This window comes from Cinclus cinclus, chromosome Z, assembly GCF_963662255.1.
Source record: "Cinclus cinclus chromosome Z, bCinCin1.1, whole genome shotgun sequence".
NCBI lineage: Eukaryota > Metazoa > Chordata > Aves > Passeriformes > Cinclidae > Cinclus > Cinclus cinclus.
In genome coordinates this window covers 60,650,248-60,665,832 of record NC_085084.1, presented here as the reverse complement: position 1 = coordinate 60,665,832, position 15,585 = coordinate 60,650,248, and the positions used below count along the sequence as shown (strand labels likewise).

The 15,585-nt window shown below is 40.2% G+C and overlaps 2 protein-coding genes across 7 annotated transcripts in view; one reads left to right on the top strand and one right to left on the bottom strand.

Annotated features, from left to right (window-relative positions):
* The window catches only part of POLK (DNA polymerase kappa), a 36,165-nt gene extending 22,202 nt beyond the window's left edge, over positions 1-13,963 (bottom strand). The window contains exons 1-3 of one of the 2 annotated variants that reach the window (XM_062512945.1): positions 13,640-13,963; positions 4,067-4,194; positions 1,768-1,946 (exon numbers count right to left, since the gene is read on the bottom strand). In XM_062512945.1, coding sequence (XP_062368929.1) covers positions 1,768-1,896 — 129 coding nt within the window. In that variant the 5' untranslated portion in view covers positions 1,897-1,946; positions 4,067-4,194; positions 13,640-13,963. The remainder of the gene's footprint in view (positions 1-1,767; positions 1,947-4,066; positions 4,195-13,639) is intronic. The other variant, XM_062512946.1, reaches the window with a different exon arrangement.
* Positions 13,964-14,107: 144 nt separating this feature from the next.
* The window catches only part of CERT1 (ceramide transporter 1), a 79,177-nt gene continuing 77,699 nt past the window's right edge, over positions 14,108-15,585 (top strand). For all 5 annotated transcript variants that reach the window (XM_062513003.1, XM_062513002.1, XM_062513004.1 and 2 more), the window contains exon 1: positions 14,108-14,331. In XM_062513003.1, the coding sequence (XP_062368987.1) occupies positions 14,236-14,331 (96 nt within the window). In that variant the 5' untranslated portion in view covers positions 14,108-14,235. The remainder of the gene's footprint in view (positions 14,332-15,585) is intronic.

Genomic DNA, 15,585 nt, shown 5'->3' with positions numbered 1-15,585 from the left:
TAAAAGAGATAAAAATTCAAAACTAGGAAATAAAATATTTTTCTTGCAACATGTCTTAGCTTACAAGTGAAATAATATTTGCAAGAAAAGGTTCTTGCTTAACTACTTGGTAAAATCTGCAAAAAAACCTCACATCTTTAGGTCAAAGTGTCTGACTACTAAACTGCCACTCATACCAAGAATTCAACCATAGTTAAGTCAGATTCAGGCAGTTATATAAAAATAAAAAACATCCACTTTTATAATAATCACAAAAAAGATGATGGCAGAGCTGTAATATGTCATGTCTCATTATAATAAATATCTAATTTGAAAAAAATTGGGTGGATTTTCTTTGAATATCAGAGATGCCTTTTATCTTTCCTATATGATCAAATATAACTTGCTGAAACTCACTGAAAAAAATGAGTACGAAATATCAGTGTGGAAAGTGATTCAATATTTGAGATTATTAGTAAGTTTTTATTTTTTTTTCCATCTCTTGCAGTAGTTCACAGTTAAAATGCCATAAACCTTCTTTCAATACAGCTGCGGGTAGTGTATGTAGGTGTCATTTTAGAGATTATAGAAAAGCTTAAGGAAAAGAATCAGTGATTCTTTTTGGATTTCTTGATGTGTATCTGTCAATTATAAATTCATGAACTTTTCTGACAAAAATACATTCTACTAGTTAGATGCCTATATGTCAGTTTTGGAAGCTTATTTTACAGTTCATTCTTTTTCATACCAGGAAATGAAACAGTAATTGCTATAGTGAAATAATTTATGTAAATATCATTATCTAGGACATGTCTGACAAAGCACTGTTTTCAAGAATTAAAATATACCAATACCAATATGTAGAAGAAACATGTAGAAGAAAATACATACAGAAACAACTGATCAATAGTAGAAGAAACAACTTATCAATAATAAGCTTGATAGCATATAAAGAATCATCAGTGTGAAACTGCAAGCAAACAAGGAAAAAGCTTTCTTCATAAGAAGTCTTTGCAGCATGTCTCCTTTCTCTCTCTGCTCCACCCCTGCAGATCACTACAGAGCAATAGTAGTCAACACAGAATGCACGAGGAAAACATCAATGCACATAATCTCGGGCCATGGTGACACCAAATAAAATACATATTTGTGAAAAGTAAGAAAACTCTCAGTTTCTCACATAAAGTGTTATCCCTATATTGTTCTATTGAAACTTTCCAATAACTACTAGGATGACAAATATTTCAATGGTTTGTAGAGTTGTGAGGATGTTCGTGGATCTTTAAGTACAAAGCTGCACACCACTGGTCATCTCTCTTGAATACTTAAAGAAGACAGTCACAAAGACAGGAAGTAAAAACTTGATTCTAGAAAACCGTGATTACGTCAAAGTCATCAGTTACAGGAAGGTGATCAAAATAAGTAAATCTGCTTGGCTGATTAATGCTGGGGTGGACAAAAGGAATGGAAAGGGGGAGAAAAAGAGGAAACTGCAGCCTTCACAGTTATCTCTGGAAAATGCTGTAGCATTTATGTGCTGCTTTGGAGAAAAAGGGAGCAGTTGAGCATATACTCAGTTGTCCTTCTTCATGTCCTTGGGGATGAATCCAACAATACTCTAAAGTGTGCTAAACTATCGGCCCTCCCCCTCCTCCCCACATAAAAATTTCTTCTAAGAAGAAGCTATCCATATACACATGTGAGGGATAAAATCTGGGGAAGGGAGGAAGAGGGCTTTACAATACTGGACCACAAATAAAGCATCAGAAAAAAAATAATCAAAATGACCTTGGTAGCTTCCATGATTATTTTATTGATTTTCTCCTTATCCAGACCTTCCATTCCAGCTTTGTTATCATTAAGGCCCATTCTAAGTAGAACTCCATCATTGCAGGAGCTGCTAGCAACTTTTTTCATGTTGTCCACTGTACTTCTTGGAAACAAGTACTCGTTTTACAACTTAATACCTGGGGAAAAAAATAAGTAATTAAATAATGTTCCAACAGAACAATAACTATAATTAGATTTTGGAATTAATTTGCTTTATTTATTGAATAAATATTTTATACTTATTCAGAAAACAACATACTTATTGCAAATATGAAGACTTGTATTCCTGCGAAGTGGCTGACCTACTGCACACACCACATCAAACTACCTGTAACTCTATCAGTGTTTGGAGACAGTAAGACTATTTTCTTATTGAATTAAAACCATTTTCCTTTAAAACCTCCCTTACAGAAATAACTGAGCACAAACTAACCTCAGGTAAAGGCCAGTACCTTACATACGAACAGTACATTTGTGCTTGTACATTGTGCTCTCTATCCTGTCAGATGAAATATTACTGCTTTAAACACAAAATACTACTCATTATTACATTAAAATAAAAAAAAAGCAACATTTAAATTGAAGAAAACCACTGCTCATTTGGTCATCATCCCTGCTTGAGACAAGCTGAATCCTTTCCAGTAATTTCTAGCTCAAATTCAGAATATTTGCTTGTGTCAAAACTCATATCTTTTTTAAAAAAAGATGGCTGCGATTAAAATTTTTAATCAAAACCCTAATTCAGGGTAAAATTCACGCACCTTTTCTTTCCCCCATTAATGTGTTGAACCATGGTATCTAAGTAGTGGAACTTACCAAGCCCTTACTACTCATCTACAGCCATCGATAATTTCTTATACACACACATACTTCTGATATGTGAACTGCTCACAACTTCCCTTGTTCTCTATGAAAGTAAATTGCTGAATTCTCGATAGGCTCTAACTACACAGTAAACTGTTTAGTTATTAAACTGATCTTAAACCAATAAAGAAAGCAAATTTCACCTTCTGAAGCCATTGGTCTTGTTTTCGCCATATTCAAACAAGCAGACTCACAGAATAGTTTGAGGGGAAGGTTTGGAAGGGACCTTTTAAAGGCCACCAAGTCCAACCTCCTGCAATGAGCAGGGACATCTTCAACTACATCAGGTTGTTTAGAGCCCGGTCCAACTTGCCATCAGATGTTTCCAGCAATGGGGCATCCACTACTTCTCCAGGCAACCTGTCCTAGTGTTCCACCACCCTCACGGTAAAAAACATCTAATCTATACCAACCCCCTCAGTTTAAAACCATTACCCCTTGTCATATTGCAACAGGCCCTGCTAAAAAGTCCAAGTCTGATAATGACATAAATTATTTAACATGTATTTATTACTGAAAAATCATACAGAAACAACTTATTTTTACCCCAAGTCACTGACTCATAAACCACTCCAGTTCTATTGTCATGCAGAACGGACATGAACTCCTCAACCTTACACTGCTCCCTGTGACAGGAACCCTACCTATTTGGAGAAGCCCCACCCTTTTAGGTAAATACACCAGCTTTCTTATTCACAAAATACACAAATCTAGTAGTGTGTCATTTTTCCTTTAAATGCCACTTTTCTATGCCAGGACTTCAGTGGCCTCATTAGCAACCAAACACAAGAAGGTCTTTATGTTTTTTTGCATTTAGAGGTGAATTTTGTAACCAAAGAATCATGTGAGTAACTTTTAAGAATGAATGATGGCAATGTTCCTATTTTCCTGAAGTTCTTCTACTGAAACATACTAGCCAACTGAAGCAAAGAAATTAAAGAAAGACATGTTTACAAAAAAGTTCCATGAAAAATATCCACATTTTAATCACATGCTATTAATCTACATTATTATTTATGGTGTCTGCTGAAAAACGCAAGATTATTTACATAATGCTGTGTTTATATACAGTGAATTGTATTACAAAGAACATAACTTGATATAGAGATCAGAACTCTTCTCTTAAATTCTTTAGGAGCACTTGAACTTCTGGGAATAGGAGTGGCTTTATAGTTCTCATGTGTATTTATCAAATAAAAAACTACAGTGCTGAACATCTTCATAAATTTTTCAGCTACCGTAGGACAATCTCCTACAGTTAACATACATAATCATCAGAACAGGTTTGCTAGACCTCAGTTAAAGGAAAAAGCACTGAATCCCAAACAACATTCCAAATCTCATCTCATGCTCATATGCACCCCTATATGAATTAGCTCCCAGTAATTGTTACCTTCATTGTTACCTTCTCAGTAATTCCATGGCAATCTCTGGTACATAATGGGCAACATTTCCAAGGAATACTTTCATCAAAGTAAATATCCCTCCGCTATTCGCCCTGCTTCATTTATCACTCATCGCCTTCAAAAAACAGGAATGAACACAAGATTGCTTCCATTTCTTATTACAGTATTTTCAAAATGTTTTCAGCTTTTCCATATTCCTGAAAGTGTCTCTCTCCCTAGCATGCACTAATCTTTCCTCTTCCTCACTCAGAGCACTCTTAAAGGCTCAGCTTATAGCAGAGGCTTTAAAAACTAATTTATGTTAGTCAACAGGAAGTCTTCTCTATTTCATTGTTATGTATCTAATAATAAAAAAAATACCATGACAATCAAAGTGATGGAAAAAATAACTGTCTTTATAAAGTCTCATAAATGGTGATCTGTGGAGGCCCATGGGTCTGCCCCAGCTCCACCCATGGCCTTGCCCTGGAGGGATGTCCCTTGAGTGGGCTGTGATGAGCTTATCTCAACCCTTCTAGAAGGATGCTCCTTAGGTTGGCACACCTTTTCTTATCATGGTGAGTTATCCCTCCATGCCATAGTACCCATGTTAATCCTTTGTAACCCACTGGTCTTTCCCCTTTGGTACCATCCTTGCTCTCCCACATAAAAACCCCAGCATTTCCCCAGTTCAGAGGGAGCAGTCGTTCCTGGCTCCCTTCACAGAGCTGCTGGATAATAAAGGAATCTCTGTGGAATTTGCCATGCGACTGCACCTGTCTCTCTGTCCCTGGGTTGGCCTGGGATAGCCCAGCAAGCAGAGCTGGAATGGCTGAGCTGAAATCACTGATCAGAGCTCATCACTTGTGGCCAGGGCCATGGCTTGCTGAGGCTTATCCTGCAGCTTGGAGACCTGCCAGAGACCCCCTGGAAGGCAGTTCCTTGCGGGACTCTCTCTCTGGGAAGGTTGGTGGCTTCCTGGGTCTGGAGCTTTGGATCTCCATGGACCCCCTAGCAGCCAACAGTGATCACCTGGTGCAATTTATCTTTTGGGCTTATTGTGTGGAACAAAGTATATTGCCAGTCTCATATGAGAAGAGGTATAAATATTTTAGCAGAAATTAAGAAGAAACTAATTATCTGAGGACATGACATTAGCTCTACACCAGAGCTTACAGGTGTACAGAAGGAAAAACATGAATAACAGGTGATACAATTTCCAGCTGCTTAATATGAAGAGAACCTGAACACTATCTTGGTTTCAAATGAACCGGTCTGAAAAAAAAAATGCCATAAAATATTTAACATATTGAAATTAATCACAATAGCTACAATAAGACAACTGATACAGTACTGTCAGATAAAACCAGTGGTCATTTGCCATAAATGAATATTAAAATATTTAAATGTAATAGAGAAGCAGCAGAGTTTTAAACTGTGCAAAATGTGAACAAAATGTCAGTGTAGAAAAGTAGCAACTGTTTCAATCAGACTAGAGAAAACATTGAACTCCTGGTCACAATTGTTTTGCTAAAAATTTTGGAAAATGGGTAAGAAATTAGAACATAATAAAACAGTCTACACAGAGTAATATACTTTTGGCATGCTGTTACCTCAAGAAGTTGTTGCAAGACCAAGCTGCTTCCTCTAATATAAAACATGACATCTCAGTATCCTACTGAGCGAGTAGGGTGTGAAACTAGAGGAGTCTGTGAAGGCAGTATACAACAATATACTATCCTATTATTCCTGTGATTGGGGAATGAGGGGAAGCAGGAAAATCATATGTAAGTGGAAGGAGATAACTTTCCAATTGCTAAGGAAGGACTTCTAAAGGTAAAGACCTTGGCAGTTAATGTAAAGCAAACCAACAAAGAAACAAAAACGTTGAGAAGAACCACAAAATACCATTACTGTGTAGAACATTTTATGAGTAAGCTGGAATGCCTACAGGTGGGAAAAGATCACTAATTAAACCGTAATCAAGCTCTTCTAGAATCAGGCACAGAAACTAAACTGAACTAGTAATACAGCTATACAGTATTTGAAAGTGTCAAGAGATTGAAACAGCAATGAAATTATGTTGGGGGTTGGTTCTTTCCCTTTTCCCTCTGTGGAATTTTCCCCATTGTCATGCTAAGATACCTGTTGACTGGGCCCTGGTGGCAAGGGGGAGGGGAGAGAAGAGGGAAACCCCTCGATATCCAAACATCCAGAAGAGCAGACAGAAGGCTCTGGATCAGCCCCATTTCCCCCGTGGAGTTCGGACGAGAAGGACGATCGGTGCCTCAGCCCCATCCCTGCCATCCCAGCGCCAGGAGCCATCCTCACTGCTGTCAGACCCTGCCCTGCTCCCTTCTCGCTGTAACCTGCCACCATCCAGCACTCTGCTGAGCACCAGGACCCACACCATGAGTGGAGGGCTCTCTCTCCATCTCTCTCTCTCCCTGGGACAGCGCTGCCATCACCCCCAGCCCTCCTGCGGCTCTGCGGGACCCGCCCGCCCCCAGCACCGGGAACTGCAGCTCAGGGAAAAGGTGCCTGCAGCCAAAAAACACTGGGACTGAGTTAGTGTTCTGTTTGTGGGTAATTTCATAGCTGTTGTTGTTCTTGTTTGTCTTGTTAGATATACTAGTAAAGAACTGTTATTCCTACCCCCATATCTTTGCCTGAGAGCTCCCTTAATTTCAGAATCATAGTAATCTGTAGGAAGGAAGGATCACTTTTTTCAGTTCAGAGGGAGGCTTCTGCTTTCCTCAGCAAACACCTGTCTTTCAAACCAGGACAAATTAGAGCAACAGTTTAATTTCAAGTGCCTCTACCTTCATACAAATTTAGCATTTTTTAACAGTTTATTGAAACAACCTAAAGGAAATAGCTTGTATTTGATCCTGTACCACTCCTCCAACTTGTCTGCATTAAAAATCTTCCAATTCCAGCAACAGAAATTCTGTATACTGTGTGAAAAGTTAAATGCCTTTATATTACAGTTCCCATATAATAAAATAATGCAAAAGATACAACCTATTTCTGAGAATATTCAGTTCAGTGAGTGTAGTGTTATTATGTACATAATTGACATTTGTAAAGTGTGTTAACAGTTCATCTTTTGTTGACCATGTTAAGAACTTGGGAAGAACTATTAAGACTGGAAAATGACACCAATACAGAAAAGCTTGAAAAATAATTTATTTGCATACTGAGTTATTGTTTAATGCATGTAAGTTGTGTACCTGTCCTCATAAATAAAACAAATTCTGATATCTTAGCTATCACAGATGCTCATGGCAATGTGAGGTGCAAAGAAGTTAGTGAGAGACACAACTGTCTACTTAGCCCAGAGCTCAAAAACTAAACAAAGGAATCAAAACATAGTACAGACATAAAGGACTTACACCCTAATTGTCCCAAGTAAGTCTTCATGATATGCAAAAAAAAATGAAATAAATGTTGTAAATAGCAACACAAGTATTAGAGACCCTTTCCCAAGTAATCTTTTAATTACTATCTTCAGGATGGCTAAAACAAGAATCTAAATTAATATTTTTCATAATTTCTGTAAAATACATAAAGCCTCCAATAGCATTGCATCAAAATCCGATACATCATTTACTATTCTGAGAGCCCAAAAATAAACCTAACATTTTCTCTCAATTAAAATATTTCAGAATTCCTTTATTTAAACCCTGCCATTATAATTTAGCAAGAACAAAGCAGAATTGTAAAACCTAACTTGATTTACAAATGTAGAGAATGGATAAAGCGATAGCTTCTGGAATCCTGTCATTGCATAGGCTACATCAGAAGGAAACCAGCATCATCCATCATTTCAATAACAAGGTCAAGGCATTAGCAGTTCTGCAAAAGCACTGAAAGTACAACTATTACAAAGTTAGCATGTTGTCCAGTTTTGACCACAAAGAATCACTCCTCAGGGTTTTGGCTAAAATCAAGTGTGGTGTAGTACAGATCTCCATGCCCAAAACTACATGCCACTAAAGTTAGGACGATACCAAAAAATACCAGAGAGAAGAAAAAGACAGAAAAATAACTTCCTTTCAAATACCCCACGTCCTTTATCTTTCTTAGGGTAACGTAACCAATAAATGACCCATTATCAAAATCTACTGAAGTATGGAGCACTCACTGCAAGTGCAGGTAGAAAAATTTGTTTCTAAAAGCCATTAAGATAATCACATCCATATAGAAGATAGTGGTGAATAATGTGAAACTTCTAGAACATTTCACAAGCATTCAACAGATCCCCAAAAGCCAAATATTAAATAATCCAGCTCTGCTATATATCTTCAGTAAAAGGCAATTCTATAGTTTAAGACTCAAAAAACCCAATTTCAGTTACATGAAAAACTTTGCTGGGCCATCACCTCATCATAATAAAAAACCAAGCCAATCAAAAACCTCATCAGCCAAAACAAGCAACATTAATAAAATAAGAAAGCTGGATAAGTATGTTTTCCTAGGGAAAATGCTCCCAAGAAAAAAAGGTTACTAATAAGCATTCTTTGGCAGCAACTTCCTTCTGTATTGACATAGAACTCAGCCTAGCATTGTAAACAGGTTCTTATGCCAAAGTCCTTAAACTAATGGGCAGTTACTGTTCTACATCTCAAACAGGACAGATCATATTCACCTATTTGCAAAACATTTTGGTTTATGTAAATGTAAAATATAAAATATACACCAAAGACACTATGTAGAAAATTATACACACACTAAATAGAAGAAGAAATCAAGTCTTTAAAACAAACAGACAAAACAACTACAAAGTGCCAACACAAATCATAAATTAAAACCAACCAACCAACCTAAGGAAAATTGTTTTGACAAGAGATGTGGGAAGCTGTTACACTCCACTATAAGTGAATGGGGATACTCTGTAAGAGAAATTAAATTCATCTGTATCAAAGGTTATACCTCACAAGTAAGCATGAAATAATTTATCTACTTCATTACTTTTTGCCAAAGACTGACCAGAACAAAAAAGCCATACAGACTGATCCAGGAGTAACTCCCATTCCCAACCTTTTAAATGTCTCCTTTGCACTGGAAATAATGACAGCTGGAAGCCCCCTCAAAACAAAGCTTCTGGGTATTACTGAAACAATACCACATGTAATAAATAAGAGAGACTACAGGAGACCTTCCCAAAAAGGCCAGAAGTCATTGAAATAAGCATTTTTAATGGACATTTGGGTTTTATTTCAATTGCTAATTTAGATTGAACTCGTAGCCAGGTAGCTATGCTTGTACTACTCACAGCAGAGAAGTATCTTCACCCATGCTGGGCTCAGAACACGTGCACTGTTATGTAACTACAACTCATCTAAACCCACTTGGGTAAAGAAAATCACGTACCTGTATTTAGGCCCTTTAAACAATAGGTTTCCCACAAATGCATTACTTTATTTCTTGAATTTCTAAGATAATAAACATAAATTCAACAAACTAGGAAAATTCAACGCTGCTAGAGTGTTCTCAACATTTCTGCTACTACAAAGGTCAAACTGCAAACTCCAGAAGTAATTTTATTTCATATTACTTGATGTATCCATTACTTGGATAATGATGTTATCCCAAACCAGTAACATTATATTAATCCTAAAATACCCTGAGTTGGAAGGGACCCACAATGAGTATTGAAATCTAGCTCCTGGACTAGTATAGGACAACCCCAAGAATCACACCATGCTCCTGAGAGAATAAATATGTATATAAAGTATGCATATTGCATATTTCCAAAAAAGAAGTGCACCTGTCTTCTGTAAATGTGCATTTGGCAGGGAGACATTCTGGGTGACTGGATCAAATTTAGCAAACTCTTTAACTCTCATTTCCTGTGAAAACATGTTCCTCTGATAATGATTTAAGTAACACCTGCTCTGAAGGCTCTCTCAGGCAAATCTTCACCAAAGACATGTTCAAGGAAGCACATTAGACTGTCCTTCTAACAATCTGCTCAATTCCTCTTTAGCCACAGGGGGTTTGATTTTTACTAGAGGCTTAGTTTCTGAATAGCCCTGAGAAAACTACTGTTAATTCTAATCCTGTAGTGATTTACAGGAAAAGAACTGGCAGAAGGAACTGCACAAAACTGTTGTCAGCATTTAATACATATACATTTGACATACATGGTGTTAAACACATAGATTCCCAGTCAGAGTTCAAAACTACTGTTTCATTATTCTATTTCTCTCAAATGTAACACAAACAAGTTCCTTAGAAAAAGTATCTTCCAATAAAGATGTAGTATCTTTACAAATGTAGTAACCCAGAACACATGATAAATTAATACTGAACAGAAAACTGGGTTAGAATTCATGGAAGTGAAAACTCCAAGTGCTAAAGCTGACATACATGAAATGAGACTACTTTTAAAATAGCAGCTGACTCGGCATTTTACAAAAACATAGATCCCATACAAGCACCTGGAATTAGCCCTGAAAAAACAACATCCTAGAATTACATCTTCTGTATACTCACCGACTTTAAGATGTAACAAATTACAGACAAATCCATCCTTTTGAACATTAAATAATTCACACTGAAAGTAAACAGTTATTAGAGACTGCTTCTGACAATGTTCAAAAATAAATGTGAAAATATTTTATGCCATTTACCAAACTGTCTGAATAATTCTTTGCTTATGTGAAGAGTGACACAAGAAAAACAAGTGGAATACTCATTCCCTATCAATTTTCTGTAGGCAAAATGCAATGCAATTCTGTTCTAAACTCTTTCAATTTCTCTGTCAAAAAATCCTCATGTCTTTAGAACATCTAAGTTTATTCAAAGGGCAAAGAACCATGGTATCTTCTTCCGCTTTTGTTCAGTATTTTAAAGGACCTGAGTTTTCCTTGCACTTCTAGACTACTGAAAACAAAGGCTTCAGCAGTTTAATCCATAAAGAAAATAAAGAAGGAACTGAAGACTCATCAGTAAATACTGCACTACAGGTAGTGTAGCTCTACAGACACATTTAGTGCCAACAGATTCATATATGGTTTATTTTCATTTTTTTTTACTTCAGAATAAAAGACTAATACAGTGATCCAGAGAGAGCAAAATTGTTTTAGAATAAAGTGTCTGAATCATTAATATTTCTGAGCCTATGCTACTAGGTAATATGCTGTAGTGTAACAGAGCTCCTTTAAAGATCCTCCTAAGGAAAGGAGTCTTAAATTTCAGAACAAACATAATGGTACGGTTGAACACACTAGAAAATGACAGAGATCCTGTTTTAATAACATAAAATGAACCCTAAAATAGAAGTTATGGCAGTGGGAGAAGATATATAAAAGGGGAGAAGAAGAAATAAAGGGATTTATAGTTATCCACTTGGCAGTGCTTATTATGACAGACATCTCAGGAGGTAAAACTCAATGCTCCCCATTTTTGTACTACAAGTAGTATATCAGCAATACAGAAAACTATCTGTTCTGCTGTTCTAAAAAAGGTGATGACTATTTCCACTTAAAACAGTAATCTGCAAACTTCTTGCAATCCTTAAGACACTAGAAGGGATACAGTCCGAGTACAGGGGTGCTTGCTATGAAAGAACAAACACAGGAACAAAGCACGAAATAAAGGTTCCATAGAAAAGGTATAGAAGGAGCTGTAGAGAGGAGTGAGTGCACCTGGATACCATTATGATTTTCTATATTTCCTGCGCTTTGGTTTGCATCCTAAATTAGTCTTGGCACAGGCAAACCTGATTCTTTTCAAACTACACATAACTGGCAGGCTGCTCTTTCAGAGCACACCTACTAAACAATTGTTATGTCGGTGCCCTCAAAATGATCAAACTGCTGTATTCTGAAAAAAATACCTCTCAAAATATGTGTAAGAAGAACTTCAAGTCCTCAGCACTGTATCTTTCCTTTACAAATCTACTCCCACTGTTGCAGCCCATGTTTGCTGGTATTAAAGAGTAACTGACAGTATGTTATGTTTCTAAAAAAAGGTCAGAACATTGGAAAGAGGAGGTAATTTACACATGGTATTCGTAATTGCAATACAGCTTTTGGAAGACCATAAGCTGGTGACACTGTGTTGAAAAACAAGATATATTAGGAGCATGTGGCAGATGTAAACAAAAACCTATTACCTAGCACAGCCAATGCATTACATGAGAAGCTGAAAAGGCAATCCTTTTAGCATTCAATATTTTTTCATTTAAAGTTTGCAAAATGCTAGTCACAATTAGTAAACAAAACAAATATTGCCTCTAAAAAGGATGGATATGCTTATTGAACAACCTGAATAAAATATCTACCCAAGACATTTTTAGTTTGTAACACCTGATTGATTCAATATTCCAGAGGTGGAAAAGAAAAAGCAAGCTTCCTCTGTAACTAAGGGAATAGCTTCAGATGAAAAGCATGATAGAGAATGCACGCCAGTGCCACTGCTAAAAAGACTTGCTCAGACATGTCTCTTCAGCTCCTGCTCCTGAAAAAAAGTTTAGACAGAATTTGACTGGGAAAACACAACTGGCTTTACTGGTAATGCCAACTAATTTCAAAAACATATTGCAGAGAAGAACTATAAATTATTCCCATACATATCAATACTTACAAAGCTTGACAAATACAGTATATTGAAACTGACACTAAGAAGAAAAAAAAATCACTTGGTTTCTTCCCAAAAACGTAGTGAAACAAAGAACACTGCCTTTTGGCAACATTTTATAAATTAGTAAATTATCTAAAGTAGCACCCACAGTAGACTTATATAGACTATATATAGAGAATGCGTACAAGTAGATGTGTCAATGTTCTTTCAAAAAAAAATAAATCCTCACTGGAAACTTTCAAACAGCCTAGCATGGAAAAATTACACCATGAATTACACCATGATTCGTCATAAGGAAGAAGTCAGAGAAAACAGAATTGTGCAGCATTGCTCTTGCATCACTAACAGAAGGGTATCTTCCCAACCCGAAATTTCCTCAACCAACATCCTTTAACACACTTTTCCCCCGCCCAAGAAACCAGGAGAAAGGAGATGAGTTAGTACAAACCTTAAGTCTTTCCCAAACCACTACATCCGCTGTTCGCGAACCGTTAAGTGACAGGTACAACAGGGTGCATTTTTTTTTTCCCATTCTACAAATATATCTCCGCCCATAAACATCGACGAAAACAGGTATTTCAGACTTAAGTCTGAAGAAAAAGGTCACCGTTTCGTTCCCTGGACTACGAAAGCAGTTCAGTAAATGGAGGACAGGACCCCCGCAGTAGCTGGCAGCCGAAGCCGCTCACTCTGCCCGTTCTGTCCCGACCCCCCCGCGCCTTTAGGCTCCGCCGAGAAGCAGAACCCGGACGGGTCCGGACGGCCAGCCCTCCCCTCGCGTTTCACCCGGAGCCGGCAGCCTCTCCCGCCCCTTCCCGCCGCTCCACCATCTTTGAGTAGGGAAAAGTTTGGCGCTCACCCCCCTTAACCTTTCCCCCTTCCCTCGAGTCCCGCCGCTTTGAGGCGAGGAAGAGACGCTACATCTCCTCGTCCTTGAAAGCAAGCAGAACCAGAGAGATGTTTCGCCTCGGTAAAGATAAAGCAAATACCTCTGCACAAAAGACATTTCTTCGGGCAGCACAATCGCGCTTAGTAGCGGAGTTCCCCTCACCTGGGGGCACTGAGGCGAGACCCGCTGGGTCCTCCACTGGAATGACGAAACCAAGATGGCGGCCGCGCCACCGAAGTGAGACTACTTCTCCCAGCACGTCCTGCGGCACGAACGAGGGATAATGGCGCCCGGACTCACGGTGGCGCGGGGCAGGACTACAACTCCCGCGGGGCGCCGCGGCGAAGCGGGGTGCTCGTGGATGGTGGCATAGAGCGCCCGACTCACTTAACATGGCGGCAGCGGGAGCGCGCTGAGCGGGTGCCCGGCAGGCGGACGCGCGCTCGCCCCTCCTCCCCTCGCTGTCCCGGTGTTGTGGCTCTGGCCGCGGGCGGGGTCTGTGGGGCCGCGGCGAGGGCATCCCGGGGCTGCGAGCCTGGTTGCCGGCCGGTCGCTGGAAGGGGCAGGCGGCGCTGAGCGGCGGCCCCCGCTCGAGTAGAGCCCGGCGCTCCGGTCCCTTCGGCAGAAAAAGCCTGCTGTGGGCGGGGGCCGATCCGGCTCTTTCCCAGCTCGGCGGTGGCCGCGGCTCCGATCTCCATGTCGGACAATCAGAGCTGGAATTCCTCCGGCTCCGAGGAGGACCCCGAGACCGAGCTCGGACTGCCTGTTGAGCTCTGCGGGGTGCTCAGCAAGGTAAGCCGCCTCTGCCCCATTCCTGCGCCTCGCCGCTCCCCATCCTCCTGGCTGTCAGCCTCGACCGCCCCGGGGGCTCGGGCCGAGGGGCCCGGTGGCGGGGGGGGCCGGGCGGCTCCGCGGGCGGCGCTGGCACGGCCGGGGCACCGCCACCTGACGGCGGAGCCGCTGCCAGGCAGAGCCGCGGCGGCGCCGGGCGCCCCCTCCCTCAGCCCCGCCGCTCCCCGCGGCCGGGGGGAGCCTTTCCTCGAGCAGAACCGCGGTCCCCGCCGCCCCCCGAGCCGCCGGCCGCACGTCGCGGGGCTCCGGCGGTCGCGCCGGGAGGGCGTCTCCCCCGCGCCTCGGGCTCCGGCCGGAGCGGCGCCGGGCCTCGGTGTCGCGGCTACCCGGGAGCTCCCGCAGGCACCCGCAGCCGGTCGTGTCGCCTTGGGGGCAGGCACGGCTTTGAGTGCAAGTATCAAAACAGGGCAGTGAAATACTCCTGCGGCACGAGAAAACGGGAGGAGCGGAAAAGGCAATTAGCTTTTTTAAAAAATGGCCCTTTTAAAAATAAACATAGTTCTTTTCCCTTTTATCGCTGAAAATAAGGTGACTTGCGAGCAAGTGTCGGTTTATACTGGGAAATTTTATTTTCAGAAGTACTTTGGAGTAGATTATTGAATTAGTTAGTTTGTATACGGATATTTTATTTTTTAATTACAGAAAGTATATTCAGAATAGCGTGACATATCTGTAAGATTAAAGCACTCTGTTTTGAATTTTTTTCCTGTCCTACGCGATAAGGCTAGGCACAAGCCAACGTAGGAGGCACGAGATACAGAGATCTCACACTGCCCTGAATGCGCAGAAAACAGCCGTAACGGAGTTCACACTGTTGTGAGGGACTTCGTGAACTCCTTCCAGCCTGAAAATATTTCTAACCCCAGAGACAGGAGGAACGGTTAGGAGAAAGATATCTGCTTTCATTTTTAAGATCTTATCTAATAGTGGATGGGGAAGGAGGGGATGAGATAGTTGTGAGATGGTCTTAGACCAGTTACAATGAGGGATTTTTGTTTGGTGTGCTTTTGCTGTTTTTGTTTACATTTTTTCACAACAAGGTTTTCCTTGGTCTATCTTGGAAAGGAAGTAATTTGTGGGGTGTAATTAATTTTATGTTAGCAAATTAAGTACAAAGTCCAGGTGCTCTTTCTGAGTGGTGTAGCAGGTGAAGCCATAGCTTCAGACATTCTAGCTGAGATACGTGCGAACATT